At 41.1% G+C, this 14014-nt stretch overlaps 3 protein-coding genes across 5 annotated transcripts; all 3 read left to right on the plus strand.

Annotated features, from left to right (window-relative positions):
• The first annotated feature begins 573 nt into the window (after window positions 1-573).
• Window positions 574-4278, plus strand: LOC143011730 (serpin A3-5-like). Of its 2 annotated transcripts, XM_076164707.1 has the most exons (7): window positions 574-621; window positions 1684-1737; window positions 2580-3219; window positions 3345-3415; window positions 3516-3718; window positions 3805-3952; window positions 4048-4278. In XM_076164707.1, the coding sequence occupies exons 1-7, from the start codon at window positions 589-591 to the stop codon at window positions 4240-4242; spliced, it is 1344 nt and encodes a 447-aa protein (XP_076020822.1). In that variant the 5' UTR covers window positions 574-588; the 3' UTR covers window positions 4243-4278. The 2 variants fall into 2 exon arrangements, with proteins under 2 accessions (XP_076020822.1, XP_076020823.1); XM_076164708.1 differs by lacking the exon at window positions 574-621 and having other exon boundaries at window positions 1678-1744; window positions 4048-4276.
• A 2089-nt stretch (window positions 4279-6367) lies between these two features.
• On the plus strand, window positions 6368-9069 carry LOC143011737 (serpin A3-5-like). 2 transcript variants are annotated; one of them, XM_076164716.1, is made up of 6 exons: window positions 6368-6480; window positions 7359-7998; window positions 8124-8194; window positions 8293-8495; window positions 8582-8729; window positions 8825-9069. In XM_076164716.1, the coding sequence occupies exons 2-6, from the start codon at window positions 7365-7367 to the stop codon at window positions 9017-9019; spliced, it is 1251 nt and encodes a 416-aa protein (XP_076020831.1). In that variant the 5' UTR covers window positions 6368-6480; window positions 7359-7364; the 3' UTR covers window positions 9020-9069. The 2 variants fall into 2 exon arrangements, with proteins under 2 accessions (XP_076020831.1, XP_076020833.1); XM_076164718.1 differs by having other exon boundaries at window positions 6399-6473.
• Window positions 9070-9959: 890 nt separating this feature from the next.
• Window positions 9960-13770, plus strand: carnmt1 (carnosine N-methyltransferase 1). Its single transcript, XM_076164755.1, has 8 exons — window positions 9960-10159; window positions 10584-10779; window positions 11009-11175; window positions 11400-11540; window positions 11962-12140; window positions 12477-12590; window positions 12672-12775; window positions 12857-13770. The coding sequence occupies exons 1-8, from the start codon at window positions 10023-10025 to the stop codon at window positions 13049-13051; spliced, it is 1233 nt and encodes a 410-aa protein (XP_076020870.1). The 5' UTR covers window positions 9960-10022; the 3' UTR covers window positions 13052-13770.
• Window positions 13771-14014: the final 244 nt, after the last annotated feature.

Below are 14014 nucleotides of genomic sequence, written 5' to 3' on the forward strand. Positions count from 1 at the left end.
AGTAGTCATACAAGGAAAGGAAGTGCAGTTATCAGAAATGAGAGCAGTGGAGAGAACAAAATAAAACAGAAAACCAGACCAAAATATACATGGCCGTATATTCTGGTCTGGTTTTCTGTTTTATTTTGTATCATTAAGTTCATCATTTACTTGATTCAACCGTTTTGACATTATCATTAACACTTTGGCTGTTCGAGGCAGCTTTGTATATGATTGTGTAATTAATTATGATTGCTTGGTTCAGCAAAGGTTAACCACTATTTAATTTAATTTAATTTAATTTAATTTAATTTAATTTAATTTAATTTAATTTAATTTAATTTAATTTAATTTAATTTAATTTAATTTAATTTAATTTAATTTAATTTTCCCATCAACTGTAGGTGGCAGCAGTACGAACTGAGAATTGTAAGCTGCTGTCAATAATCACACGAAGAAGAAGCATTCTTCGTTTTCATTGGCCGGTTACGCATTTGTACCAGACATGGCAGAAACAATTAGGGAGAGAACGCAGGATGGAAAATATTTTCGCAAAGAAAGAGTAAAACACAGCCCCGAAGAGGAGGCCAGGCTGGAGAGGCAGCACTTATGGAGAATAATCGATGCGTTCAGATTTTACCGGTCAGTGTTCATATAAACGGAATAATAAATGGAAGTCTAACCCAGCAAGTGTCACGCTGTTGTTGGCTAAAGCTACATCAGCAGGACAGACTGCATCGATCCACCTACACTCACCGTTTATCAACGTTTAACTATCTGTAAACTGATGCCGTTGCCATTTGTTTGTTATGATCTGCCACTGTACCTGATTCTACTGCTCAGTCCATCTTCATCATTCCACACATGCGCTAATAGAAGCTTTTGAATCCAAACCCAGTGTTTGCTCAGGTCAACAAAGAGAGGTCATCTGAAGAGAGGGAAAACGGCTTATAAATAAATAATAACCAGCAATTACTTGCATTAAGTGCTCATCAGATGAGATCAGACATGGGGAGACTCTACAAGGACAGAGTTTCCTGTTTTGGAGATGTTTCCGAACAACCTCATGTTACTAAAATAATTGCTCACCCTCATATAAACATACAAATGCCTAATGAGAAAACATCCACCACATTCTGTCCTCCACCTTGGTCTTGGCGTATCTGATGCTGAAGCAGAATCTGACTCTCGTGGAGGCTATTTGTGCTGTGAAAGACAACTGGGGTGCGATGCCTAACTGAGGCTTCCTCAGGCAACTCATCAAACTGGATGGCAAGCTGTTTGGCACACATCACTGAACTAACAAAAAGAAACCATGTCAAGGACTGAATGTCGCTTGATGTCCCACTTGCATCTCTGGTTTGGTGTTTTGTAATTTCCATGAACTTTGGGGTACACTAATTGTTTTCTCTCTGCATCTTAATGAATTGTAAGTGCAGCAAATGGCATTGCATTATCTGCATTTTGCATTGAAATTTGCATCACTTGCAGGTATTTGTACACTCGCAAGCAAGCAACGGCTGTTTGATTTGTGCAACCCATGTCTGGAATTTCAGGTTTGATATGATGTGTAAAGCCCTCTGGTAGGACGATAATCATTACTCAGAACAAATATAGAGGCAGGGCAAATAACACAGTTAGTAAACATGACAAAGTTCAGTAGCTTTGATCAATAATATAAAGTGGACATCTCTGTCTCTCCAGCCTGTGGTTAAGTGTCTGGTTGAGGAGACGCCCAGCAGCTACATCCAGCAAAAGGTAGAAGGTAAGCGACAGAAGCAACTGAGATGACACATGTAGTTTATTTATGTTGACTGCATCATGAACGAGAATATCTGCATCATCTGCAGAGTGTTAAAGCTGTAAATGTAAAGGACTGAATAATATTAATATTGTTTAATTCTTTGTGTTATGAGACCTATTTTGTAAATTTGACTACATGATCTCCCGAATTTTCAAATTAAAGGCTCACTCACACATGCATTTTGTGTTATTTTTACTGATTAAGTCTCCTTTCAGGACTGTGTGTCCTTGAACCCCCTCATAGGCTTGTGACACTTGTTTGGGCGTGGCAATGAAAGTTCCTGTCAGTCAGTAATCCCCTTAGCGTTGGTTTAAATAAAGATCGGCATTCAGAACATTCAGGTCCTGTCACTAACTGACCCTATAGTTTGCTTTGTGTTGAAAGAGAACACAAACCAGAACATTTAGAGAAAACACAAGCTGTCATCTTCAATTTATTAGAAATAACAGCAAATCACAGGGATTCATTGCTGTGCTGATCCAAACTCAACCTGAAAAGAGGTCTAATCAGCTGTTAAACTCCACATTCTGTGATCTTAAATGTCTGCATGAGAAGCTGCTGATATTGCACAGCACATTGAGCAATGATGCACTATTGAACCCTTAGATCAACATTGTAAGAGCCAAAGACAAATTAGACTTTAATGTTATTGATTTTGAAGAGTATGCAAAGTAAGAGTAAGAAATGTGTAAGTGTTGTAACTCTTTTTTAGGATGATGTTAATTTATTAGTTTGATGACGTCGCTCTTCCTTTGTATAAGATATAAATATAAGTCTGACACTGTTACTGTCTTAGATCAACATGATGCGTGCAGCCCTGGTTACCTGGCTCTTATCAGCAGTGATCTGCATGGGGAGAGGCGATCATCATCACCATGTTCATCCAGGTACAAATGTCAACAATCAACAGCAGACTGACCCCAACAACAGTGCCAACAGTGTCTCACTGGTGAACTCAGCAAACAAAGAGTTTGCCTTCCGTGTGTATAAGCTATTAGCAGCTGAAGCCGGCTCAGAAGGCAATACCTTCTTCTCACCAGCGAGTGTGTCCCTTGCCTTGGCCGCTTTGTCTGTGGGAGCACGGGGGCAAACCCACCAGCAGCTCTTCAATGGCCTGGGTTACAATAACTCTGCGCTGACACAATCAGTTGTTGATCAGGCCTACCAGACACTTCTCACCAAGCAAAACAGCGCCACAAGTGAAGGAACTGCTGTTTTCGTAGATGACAAATTCAAGGCGCAACCAGAGTTCCTCAATGTCTTGAAGCAGTCTTACCTTGCTGATGGCTTCACTGTCGACTTCACCAAGAGCGCAGAGAGCGCCGATACCATCAACAAGTATGTAGCCGACAACACCAATGGAAAGATAGACAAGCTGGTAGAAGGCCTGGATCCAGCCACCGTCATGTATCTCATTAGCTACATATACTTCAAAGGTAAGAGGTCGTATGAGGGAAACATTTACAGCTTTATATATCATTGTCAAATTAGATGACTAGTTTCCAATTCTACACATCAACTATCACTCCTGTCTTATATTCCACACTTCAATGTCAAAAAGGAATGTGGAAGACTCCATTCGACCCCAGCCAGACCAAGCAAGAGATGTTTCATGTTGATGCGAACACAGAGGTTCAAAATATCACTGTTTATTTTGAATAACTTCCTGGTTGAACAATTATGCCAGCAATGAGCTACAAGGAACTTTTATGTTCTGATGATCATCCTCTAGGTTCCAGTCCAGATGATGTCAGTGGAGGATAGTTTTGATGTCTACCACGACATTGATGCTTCCACAACAGTCCTTCACCTGCCCTTCAACGGCACCAATTCCATGCTGCTGTTGCTGCCCGACAATAGCAGCATGCTGAGCGGGCTGGAGACCGTCCTTTGCCCACACCACGTCACCAAATGGCTAAAATGGATGAAGCCCAGGTGGGAGGAGCTTAAAACAAGCAGATTTAGTGGCTAGTTGAGTGATTCCAATATTTGACTCTGTTGCTATGGTCCTTTTGTTTTAGGATGTACGAAATACATGTCCCCAAGTTCTCCATTAAGACCTCCTACTCTCTGAAGGATATGCTGATTACAATGGGAATGACAGATATGTTTGGTGCCCAAGCAGACTTAAGTGGCATCTCAGAGACAGCAAACCTGGCAGTGTCAGAGGTAAGAGGAGAGTTTGAACAGGGCCTCAATATCAGATACAGTACATATTCATATCCATTCCATCCATCTATCATCTCTGCTCCATTTTTCTGCAGGTTGTGCATCAAGCAAGTCTGGATGTGGATGAATCTGGAGCTACCGCTGCAGCCGCCACAGGCATTGGCATCATGCTTATGTCCTTACGGATTGTGCCAGTTTTGAGGTTCGACCGTCCATTTATGGTCGTCATCATTGACCGCGCTACAGGCAACATCAACTTTCTGGGCAAGATTGTGAACCCAAATAAGTAGAGGAAACACTTCACGTGACTGCAAACGCAGGTGTCACATCGAATATTAAATCCTCTCAACAAAAAAACTTCCTGTTGTTCCTTGCTTTGTGATGAATATGTTTCTTCTTTATGGTTGTTTTTACTAGTTTTTGAAATGGGAAGAAACGGGTGTATCTAAACATTACTTTTCTAAATCAGCATCATATTTTGTTGTATGTTTAACACAATTAATACCTTATATAATATTATTTTGTCTGTGAATATTTAACTGCTCACTTGACAACTGTTATATCCACTACAGCAGGGGTGGGGAACCTCCGGCCCGCAAAGCTGTTTGATCCAGCCCGCGAAACAATAACTGCTCTTTCGATGACAGCATATAAATTATTATACTCTCATTATAATCCCCCCTTAAATCAGCTGTGTGAGGCTGCAGAGAGGAGACATGTGACAGGAGGGGACATGAACAAAGGAAAACTAATCAGGAACAGGTGAAACCAATAAGGGCAGTGAGTCAGTAGTCATACAAGGGAAGGAAGTGCAGTTATCAGAAATGAGAGCAGTGGCGAGAACAAAATAAAACAGAAAACCAGACCAAAATATACATATACATATTTTGTATCATTTAGTTTATCATTTACTTGATTCAACCGTTTCAACATTATCATTAACACTTTGGCTGTTCGAGGCAGCTTTGTATATGATGGTGTAATTAATTATGATTGCTTCGTTCAGCAAAGGTTAACCACTATTTTATTTTATTTTATTTGATTTGATTTGATTTGATTTGATTTGATTTGATTTGATTTGATTTGATTTGATTTTATTTTATTTTATTTTATTTTATTTTATTTTATTTTATTTTTTTTATTTTTTTATTTTCCCATCAACTGTAGGTGGCAGCAGTACGAACTGAGAATTGTGAGCTACTGTCAATAATCACACGAAGAAGAAGCATTCTTCGTTTTCATTGGCCGGTTACGCATTTGTACCAGACATGGCTGAAACAACGGGAGAGAGAACGCAGGATGGAAAATATTTTCGCAAAGAAAGAGTAAAACACAGCCCCGAAGAGGAGGCCAGGCTGGAGAGGCAGCACTTATGGAGAATAATCGATGCGTTCAGATTTTACCGGTCAGTGTTCATATAAACGGAATAATAAATGGAAGTCTAACCCAGCAAGTGTCACGCTGTTGTTGGCTAAAGCTACATCAGCAGGACAGACTGCATCGATCCACCTACACTCACCGTTTATCAACGTTTAACTATCTGTAAACTGATGCCGTTGCCATTTGTTTGTTATGATCTGCCACTGTACCTGATTCTACTGCTCAGTCCATCTTCATCATTCCACACATGCGCTAATAGAAGCTTTTGAATCCAAACCCAGTGTTTGCTCAGGTCAACAAAGAGAGGTCATCTGAAGAGAGGGAAAACGGCTTATAAATAAATAATAACCAGCAATTACTTGCATTAAGTGCTCATCAGATGAGATCAGACATGGGGAGACTCTACAAGGACAGAGTTTCCTGTTTTGGAGATGTTTCCTATCAACCTCATGTTACTAAAATAATTGCTCACCCTCATATAAACATACAAATGCCTAATGAGAAAACATCCACCACATTCTGTCCTCCACCTTGGTCTTGGCGTATCTGATGCTGAAGCAGAATCTGACTCTCGTGGAGGCTATTTGTGCTGTGAAAGACAACTGGGGTGCGATGCCTAACTGAGGCTTCCTCAGGCAACTCATCAAACTGGATGGCAAGCTGTTTGGCACACATCACTGAACTAACAAAAAGAAACCATGTCAAGGACTGAATGTCGCTTGATGTCCCACTTGCATCTCTGGTTTGGTGTTTTGTAATTTCCATGAACTTTGGGGTACACTAATTGTTTTCTCTCTGCATCTTAATGAATTGTAAGTGCAGCAAATGGCATTGCATTATCTGCATTTTGCATTGAAATTTGCATCACTTGCAGGTATTTGTACACTCGCAAGCAAGCAACGGCTGTTTGATTTGTGCAACCCATGTCTAGAATTTCAGGTTTGATATGATGTGTAAAGCCCTCTGGTAGGACGATAATCATTACTCAGAACAAATATAGAGGCAGGGCAAATAACACAGTTAGTAAACATGACAAAGTTCAGTAGCTTTGATCAATAATATAAAGTGGACATCTCTGTCTCTCCACCCTGTGGTTAAGTGTCTGGTTGAGGAGACGCCCAGCAGCTACATCCAGCAAAAGGTAGAAGGTAAGCGACAGAAGCAACTGAGATGACACATGTAGTTTATTTATGTTGACTGCATCATGAACGAGAATATCTGCATCATCTGCAGAGTGTTAAAGCTGTAAATGTAAATGACTGAATAATATTAATATTGTTTAATTCTTTGTGTTATGAGACCTGTTTTGTAAATTTGACTACATGATCTCCCGAATTTCAAATTAAAGGCTCACTCACACATGCATTCTGTGTTATTTTGACTGATTAAGTCTCCTTCCAGGAGTGTGTGTACCTGAACCCCCTCATAGGCTTGTGACACTTGTTGGGTTGGGGCGTGGCAATGAAAGTTCCTGTCAGTCAGTAATCCCCTTAGCGTTGGTTTAAATAAAGATTGGCATTCAGAACATTCAGGTCCTGTCACTAACTGACCCTATAGTTTGCTTTGTGTTGAAACAGAACACAAACCAGAACATTTAGAGAAAACACAAGCCGTCATCTTCAATTTATTAGAAATGACAGCAAATCACAGGGATTCATTGCTGTGCTGATCCAAACTCAACCTGAAAAGAGGTCTAATCAGCTGTTAAACTCCACATTCTGTGATCTTAAATGTCTGCATGAGAAGCTGCTGATATTGCACAGCACATTGAGCAATGATGCACTATTGAACCCTTAGATCAACATTGTAAGAGCCAAAGACAAATTAGACTTTAATGTTATTGATTTTGAAGAGTATGCAAAGTGTCTTTGGGCACAATACAAAAAAATTACATTAATATTTTTAGACTTAGAAATGTGTAAGTGTTGTAACTGTTTGTTAGGATGATGTTAATTTCTTAGTTTGATGACGTCGCTCTTCCTTTGTATAAGATATAAATATAAGTCTGACACTGTTACTGTCTTAGATCAACATGATGCGTGCAGCCCTGGTTACCTGGCTCTTATCAGCAGTGATCTGCATGGGGAGAGGCGATCATCATCACCATGTTCATCCAGGTACAAATGTCAACAATCAACAGCAGACTGACCTCAACAACAGTGCCAACAGTGTCTCACTGGTGAACTCAGCAAACAAAGAGTTTGCCTTCCGTGTGTACAAGCTATTAGCAGCTGAAGCCGGCTCAGAAGGCAATACCTTCTTCTCACCAGCGAGTGTGTCCCTTGCCTTGGCCGCTTTGTCTGTGGGAGCACGGGGGCAAACCCACCAGCAGCTCTTCAATGGCCTGGGTTACAATAACTCTGCGCTGACACAATCAGTTGTTGATCAGGCCTACCAGACACTTCTCACCAAGCAAAACAGCGCCACAAGTGAAGGAACTGCTGTTTTCGTAGATGACAAATTCAAGGCGCAACCAGAGTTCCTCAATGTCTTGAAGCAGTCTTACCTTGCTGATGGCTTCACTGTCGACTTCACCAAGAGGGAAGAGAGCGCCGATACCATCAACAAGTATGTAGCCGACAAGACCAATGGCAAGATAGACAAGCTGGTAGAAGGCCTGGATCCAGCCACCGTCATGTATCTCATTAGCTACATATACTTCAAAGGTAAGAGGTCGTATGAGGGAAACATTTACAGCTTTATATATCATTGTCAAATTAGATGACTAGTTTCCAATTCTACACATCAACTATCACTCCTGTCTTATATTCCACACTTCAATGTCAAAAAGGAATGTGGAAGACTCCATTCGACCCCAGCCAGACCAAGCAAGAGATGTTTCATGTTGATGCGAACACAGAGGTTCAAAATATCACTTTATTTTGAATAACTTCCTGGTTGAACAATTATGCCAGCAATGAGCTACAAGGAACTTTTATGTTCTGATGATCATCCTCTAGGTTCCAGTCCAGATGATGTCAGTGGAGGATAGTTTTGATGTCTACCACGACATTGATGCTTCCACAACAGTCCTTCACCTGCCCTTCAACGGCACCAATTCCATGCTGCTGTTGCTGCCCGACAATAGCAGCATGCTGAGCGGGCTGGAGAACGTCCTTTGCCCACACCACGTCACCAAATGGCTAAAATGGATGAAGCCCAGGTGGGAGGAGCTTAAAACAAGCAGATTTAGTGGCTAGTTCAGTGATTCCAATATTTGACTCTGTTGCTATGGTCCTTTTGTTTTAGGATGTACGAAATACATGTCCCCAAGTTCTCCATTAAGACCTCCTACTCTCTGAAGGATATGCTGATTACAATGGGAATGACAGATATGTTTGGTGCCCAAGCGGACTTAAGTGGCATCTCAGAGACAGCAAACCTGGCAGTGTCAGAGGTAAGAGGAGAGTTTTAACAGGGCCTCAATATCAGATACAGTACATATTCATATCCATTCCATCCATCTATCATCTCTGCTCCATTTTTCTGCAGGTTGTGCATCAAGCAAGTCTGGATGTGGATGAATCTGGAGCTACCGCTGCAGCCGCCACAGGCGTTGGCATCATGCTTATGTCCTTACGGATTGTGCCAGTTTTGAGGTTCGACCGTCCATTTATGGTCGTCATCATTGACCGCGCTACAGGCAACATCAACTTTCTGGGCAAGATTGTGAACCCAAATAAGTAGAGGAAACACTTCACGTGACTGCAAACGCAGGTGTCACATCGAATATTAAATCCTCTCAACAAAAAAACTTGTCCTGTTGTTCCTTGCTTTGTGATGAATATGTTTCTTCTTTATGGTTGTTTTTACTAGTTTTTGAAATGGGAAGAAACGGGTGTATCTAAACATTACTTTTCTAAATCAGCATCATATTTTGTTGTATGTTTAACACATTTAATACCTTATATAATATTATTTTGTCTGTGAATATTTAACTGCTCACTTGACAACTGTTATATCCACTACAGCAGGGGTGGGGAACCTCCGGCCCGCAAAGCTGTTTGATCCCGCCCGCGAAACAATAACTGCTCTTTCGATGACAGCATATAAATTATTATACTGTCATTATAATCCCCCCTTAAATCAGCTGTGTGAGGCTGCAGAGAGGAGACATGTGACAGGAGGGGACATGAACAAAGGAAAACTAATCAGGAACAGGTGAAACCAATAAGGGCAGTGAGTCAGTAGTCATACAAGGGAAGGAAGTGCAGTTATCAGAAATGAGAGCAGTGGCGAGAACAAAATAAAACAGAAAACCAGACCAAAATATACATATACATATTTTGTATCATTTAGTTTATCATTTACTTGATTCAACCGTTTCAACATTATCATTAACACTTTGGCTGTTCGAGGCAGCTTTGTATATGATGGTGTAATTAATTATGATTGCTTCGTTCAGCAAAGGTTAACCACTATTTTATTTTATTTTATTTTATTTTATTTTATCTTATTTTTTTTTTATTTTTTTTTATTTTTTATTTTTTATTTTTTATTTTTTATTTTTTATTTTTTATTTTTCCTTTTTTATTTTTTTTATTTTTTATTTTTTATTTTTTATTTTTTTATTTTCCCATCAACTGTAGGTGGCAGCAGTACGAACTGAGAATTGTGAGCTACTGTCAATAATCACACGAAGAAGAAGCATTCTTCGTTTTCATTGGCCGGTTACGCATTTGTACCAGACATGGCTGAAACAACGGGAGAGAGAACGCAGGATGGAAAATATTTTCGCAAAGAAAGAGTAAAACACAGCCCCGAAGAGGAGGCCAGGCTGGAGAGGCAGCACTTCTGGAGAATAATCGATGCGTTCAGATTTTACCGGTCAGTGTTCATATAAACGGAATAATAAATGGAAGTCTAACCCAGCAAGTGTCACGCTGTTGTTGGCTAAAGCTACATCAGCAGGACAGACTGCATCGATCCACCTACACTCACCGTTTATCAACGTTTAACTATCTGTAAACTGATGCCGTTGCCATTTGTTTGTTATGATCTGCCACTGTACCTGATTCTACTGCTCAGTCCATCTTCATCATTCCACACATGCGCTAATAGAAGCTTTTGAATCCAAACCCAGTGTTTGCTCAGGTCAACAAAGAGAGGTCATCTGAAGAGAGGGAAAACGGCTTATAAATAAATAATAACCAGCAATTACTTGCATTAAGTGCTCATCAGATGAGATCAGACATGGGGAGACTCTACAAGGACAAGCTTGTAAATTCCTGAGTTATGTTGTTCCTGCCAGGATCCATGTCCAGGAGCAGGTCAAGCGTGCAGAGTGTCAGTTCCTGAGCCTCCCACAGCACCACCAGAACCTGCTGCCCGGTTTCCTGCCTAATCTGGCGCAAATCAGTCATTGTGTGCACCACAACCACGAGGTGCTGCAGGCCATCGTCCAGAACTGCATCCACATGTTTGAGAACATAGAGTATGGTGAGAGGGTAAGGCTGACCTGCTCAACATGCCCAACTGACCCACAGGCCCATATTATCATCCACATTTGAATTTCACTTTAAACTGTACAACACTGTGGATGAGCTTGGATAATCAATTTATTACACCATTACTAAATGATGTAATAAAATGATTGTCTGGCTATGTAAACATTAAATAAAACTGGATTCTACCATTTTTAGTTTCATAGTTTGTGAAATTCCCTTCATTCTCCAGGAGGATCCCAGGAAGGTGCGCCCCTCCTCCACATTTGACATGGACAAGCTTAAGTCCACCATAAAGCAGTTTGTCCGAGACTGGAGTGAAGTAGGCCAGGCTGAGAGGGACTCATCTTACCGGCCAATCATCCAGGAGATCCAGAGGCTCTTCCCCAGTGACCAATAGTAAGACAAGCACTTGCTCACCTTCTGTCATGTGCGCACACAAACACACGCTTGCCAAAACTGAAAATGACCCTTCTTTATGTATTGTTGTCACATGCGTATGATATAAGTAGTCAAACTCCTTTTGTTGCAATGGTATCAAATCATATTGTAATATTTTCATCATGTCACTTCCTCCATCTTTGCCATGTGATATGTGCATTTTGTGTATTTTATTATGTCAGTGATGTGTCTAAGGTGAGCGTTCTGGTTCCGGGTGCTGGGCTCGGCCGTCTAGCCTGGGAGATCGCTCGACTGGGTTATATTTGCCAAGGAAACGAATGGAGCTTCTTCATGCTCTTCTCTTCAAACTTTGTCCTCAATAGGTACCACACACACACACACACACACACACACACACACACACACACACACACACACACACACACACACACACACACACACACACACACACACACACACACACACACACACACACACACACACACACACACACACACACACACACACACGCTCCCTCCCTCCTACAACCCCCGGCTACCTCACACAACAGTGAGGGACTGACACGTCTCACATCATGTTACGATCTGGTGGTGAAGTTGGAAAAACTGCATCTCAAACAAACAAACTCATTGAAATGTTTGTAGGTTTTAGATACAATTTAGACTTCAGATTCAGATGCCAACATTCAGTGGGACGACAATTCAAATGTTGTACTTGTGCGGTTGTGAAGATCTCACCTCATACTCTCACCCATCCTCATGAATCTGGGCTCCCCCCGTTCAGGTGTGACATGGTGAATTCTCTGGTCCTGTATCCATGGATCCACCAGTTTAGCAACAACAAGAAATCATCTGACCAGACACGGCCCATCAGCTTCCCAGATGTGGACCCCCAGTGTTTGCCACCAGACACAGACTTCTCCATGGTAGCGGGGGACTTCGTCGAGGTCTACACTGAACCAGGTCAGTACTTGCGCCACGTTTATCCTTTATCTTTGTGGTGTTACAGATGGACAGATGGATGGTTTTGTATGGTAAATAAACTAAACTAATATAGTTGTTGCAATAGACTAAATATTATTTCTGTATAAGGTAAGTATAGAGGGAGACCTACATGCCAATGACCTTATGTTGCCCTGATGCAGCTCATTGCCAGGTTAAACAGCTCCACTGCCTGTCCAATTAAAATACCTACAACTATAACTGATCAATTTCATTTTAAAATTTAATGATTTGAGTGTCAATTAACAGTGTACACCAGTGAAATCTATATTGCACCATTTCCTTTGTGTCTTTCAGAGTCATGGGACTGTGTGGCTACCTGCTTCTTTATTGACACAGCTCACAATGTCATAGAGTATATAGAGACCATCTGGAAGATTCTAAAACCTGGTGGAGTGTGGATCAACCTTGGTGAGTCAGTTTGTGGGAAAAGAAGTGCAACAAAGTATTGAAATTACAGTACAGGTCATTTAAAGTTCCATTTCTCACCAGGGCCTCTGCTGTACCACTTTGAGAACATGGCCAATGAGCTCTCAGTTGAACTTAGCTATGAAGACATTAGAGCAGCTATGGTTAACTTTGGATTTCACATAGAGGTAAGTCGAGATTTTAACTCGTATTTGTGAGTGACTCTGGACTCCGGGTTGTGTCAAAGATGATTTGCGTTTGTCCTGCAGGTGGAGAAGGAGTCTGTTCAGACCAGCTACACAGAGAACGACCGTTCCATGCTGAGATATGTTTATGACTGTGTATTCTTTGTGGCGCGCAAGCCTGCACACGTGATCACCAACGGTCAACAAGACCACCAACAACAGAGCTCACCGCCGGCCGCCAAGTCACCACGCCGAGAGGGCACAACCAGCCTGACGTGACGAGGAATTACCACGGGTAAACTGAAGTGGAAGATCAGACTGAGAAACTAAAAAAACCCAAAAGAAATGGACATGGAAAGGAAAGGCTAGGGTACATTTTGTTATATTTTTATACCATTTATGTCATAGAGAAATGTGCCTAACTCTGCTCTTGTTGAACACAGGCTGAGCATTCACTATGGCTTACTGCATTCAAGCATTAGACATTAAAACAAAGATCATTCACACCATTAATGTTAAATGGTAAACCGTTAACCTGTCATGTCCCAGTAGCAAAACAGTACTGTAAGTGTATGAACCTTCCATTTCTCCGCCCCCTCTGTCGTCTTTTATTGGTTTGTGTAACGGCCGCGGACCAGGAGTATTTTTAAAACCTGTAGTGTTACTGAGTCTAATCCATATGAACGGTCACCTTCTAAACCTGTGTGTGGATGAAACTGTCAAGATGTGTTCATTTAATACTGTATTTATTACTTCAAATGTTTTTCATGTAACTTGTTGATCTGCATTGCTCCAGAGAGACCACCAACATATGAGGAGAGTTTCTTTGTCTGCTTTTGCTCTATTTCACCCCAAAATTTTTCCCATAGTGCGAAAACCATTGGGCATTCTGCCACGACAGAAATAGATGCTTTATTGTATAACCCATTCATGTCTTTCATCAACTTTTGGTGTTTTTTAATCAACTTTGCAATAAATACAATTAAATATGCATTACATTTTTGAAATAATAACTTGAGTTCATGATATACAGTTTCAGAGTATTGTGTAATGTCACCATCCTGGCTGTTCTTAAGTATTAAGTGTATAGCTCCATCAGCTCTCTCCGGTAATTCACACATCGCAAATACGTAAAATAAACTACTAAGCACTAAACTGACTACGCAAGGAAAACTTGTGCGCCACAAGAAATGGAGGCCTCTTCCGTTGTGGGCAGGGTCAGATAGCGACAGTGGCACTCTG

This window comes from Genypterus blacodes, unplaced genomic scaffold (assembly GCF_046128005.1).
Source record: "Genypterus blacodes isolate CSIRO-AG114 ecotype Tasmania unplaced genomic scaffold, CSIRO-AGI_Gbla_v1 ptg000138l_1, whole genome shotgun sequence".
Classification (NCBI taxonomy): domain Eukaryota; kingdom Metazoa; phylum Chordata; class Actinopteri; order Ophidiiformes; family Ophidiidae; genus Genypterus; species Genypterus blacodes.

What these genes read in the sequence shown, in the direction of transcription:
- LOC143011730 (XM_076164707.1), top strand. Translation starts at nt 589, where the DNA reads ATGGAGAATAATCGATGCGTTCAGATTTTACCG. An exon ending in GCAGCTACATCCAGCAAAAG is followed by an intron (nt 1,738 to 2,579) that starts GTAGAAGGTAAG and finishes TTACTGTCTTAG; the next exon opens with ATCAACATGATGCGTGCAGC. An exon ending in TAGCTACATATACTTCAAAG is followed by an intron (nt 3,220 to 3,344) that starts GTAAGAGGTCGT and finishes AATGTCAAAAAG; the next exon opens with GAATGTGGAAGACTCCATTC.
- LOC143011737 (XM_076164716.1), top strand. Translation starts at nt 7,365, where the DNA reads ATGATGCGTGCAGCCCTGGTTACCTGGCTCTTATCAGCAGTGATCTGC. An exon ending in TAGCTACATATACTTCAAAG is followed by an intron (nt 7,999 to 8,123) that starts GTAAGAGGTCGT and finishes AATGTCAAAAAG; the next exon opens with GAATGTGGAAGACTCCATTC. An exon ending in CAAACCTGGCAGTGTCAGAG is followed by an intron (nt 8,730 to 8,824) that starts GTAAGAGGAGAG and finishes ATTTTTCTGCAG; the next exon opens with GTTGTGCATCAAGCAAGTCT.
- carnmt1 (XM_076164755.1), top strand. Translation starts at nt 10,023, where the DNA reads ATGGCTGAAACAACGGGAGAGAGAACGCAGGATGGAAAATATTTTCGC. An exon ending in TCAAACTTTGTCCTCAATAG is followed by an intron (nt 11,541 to 11,961) that starts GTACCACACACA and finishes CCCCCCGTTCAG; the next exon opens with GTGTGACATGGTGAATTCTC. An exon ending in CGAGGTCTACACTGAACCAG is followed by an intron (nt 12,141 to 12,476) that starts GTCAGTACTTGC and finishes TGTGTCTTTCAG; the next exon opens with AGTCATGGGACTGTGTGGCT.